General features: G+C 37.0%; 1 protein-coding gene across 1 annotated transcript in view; it reads left to right on the plus strand.

Moving 5' to 3' along the window:
• The window catches only part of LOC116094992 (uncharacterized protein C2orf16-like), a gene marked incomplete at its 5' end in the record, with an annotated part of 22,852 nt that extends 22,374 nt beyond the window's left edge, over positions 1-478 (plus strand). The window contains one exon of the mRNA XM_031376437.1: positions 100-478. Coding sequence (XP_031232297.1) covers positions 100-189 — 90 coding nt within the window. The remainder of the gene's footprint in view (positions 1-99) is intronic.
• Between the last annotated feature and the right edge of the window lie 6 nt (positions 479-484).

The raw sequence follows: 484 nt of genomic DNA on the forward strand, positions 1-484 counted from the left end.
CTACGCTGGGCTCTCTAGTCTATATAGAATAACCAAATTTCAAGAGTGTTTGCTAAATTGTTAAGCTCCCAAACTTAAAGCATTTTCTCTCTTTCACAGACTAATCTATCGCTCCATGCTAGATTCACCATACTAAGGAACCTGAGAGAAGCCAGAATGAACAATACAATGGGAAGACCTGGAGAGTAAACCGCCTTTTCCTGTCAGGTGTTGGCTGCTCGCTAATTGCACTGAACCACACTTGAGAGTATACATATATTCATATAATGTTGGACTTTTGACTTCTTGTTAATGTACTTTCTTAGGATTAGATGTTAGGATTCTGTTCATACGAAGCAATTTGAAGGAAAAGTGTTGAGCACTATTTGCATAAAAGAACAAGGAGATGAGCAAGAAGAAAGCTGAATTCAATGGGGTTATTTTTTTAGATATTTTCTTTATTTGCATGTAAATTTCTCCATTCCCAGTTTCCCCTCCAAAAAAC

The sequence above is a fragment of the Mastomys coucha genome, chromosome X (genome assembly GCF_008632895.1).
Source record: "Mastomys coucha isolate ucsf_1 chromosome X, UCSF_Mcou_1, whole genome shotgun sequence".
Taxonomy (NCBI): domain Eukaryota; kingdom Metazoa; phylum Chordata; class Mammalia; order Rodentia; family Muridae; genus Mastomys; species Mastomys coucha.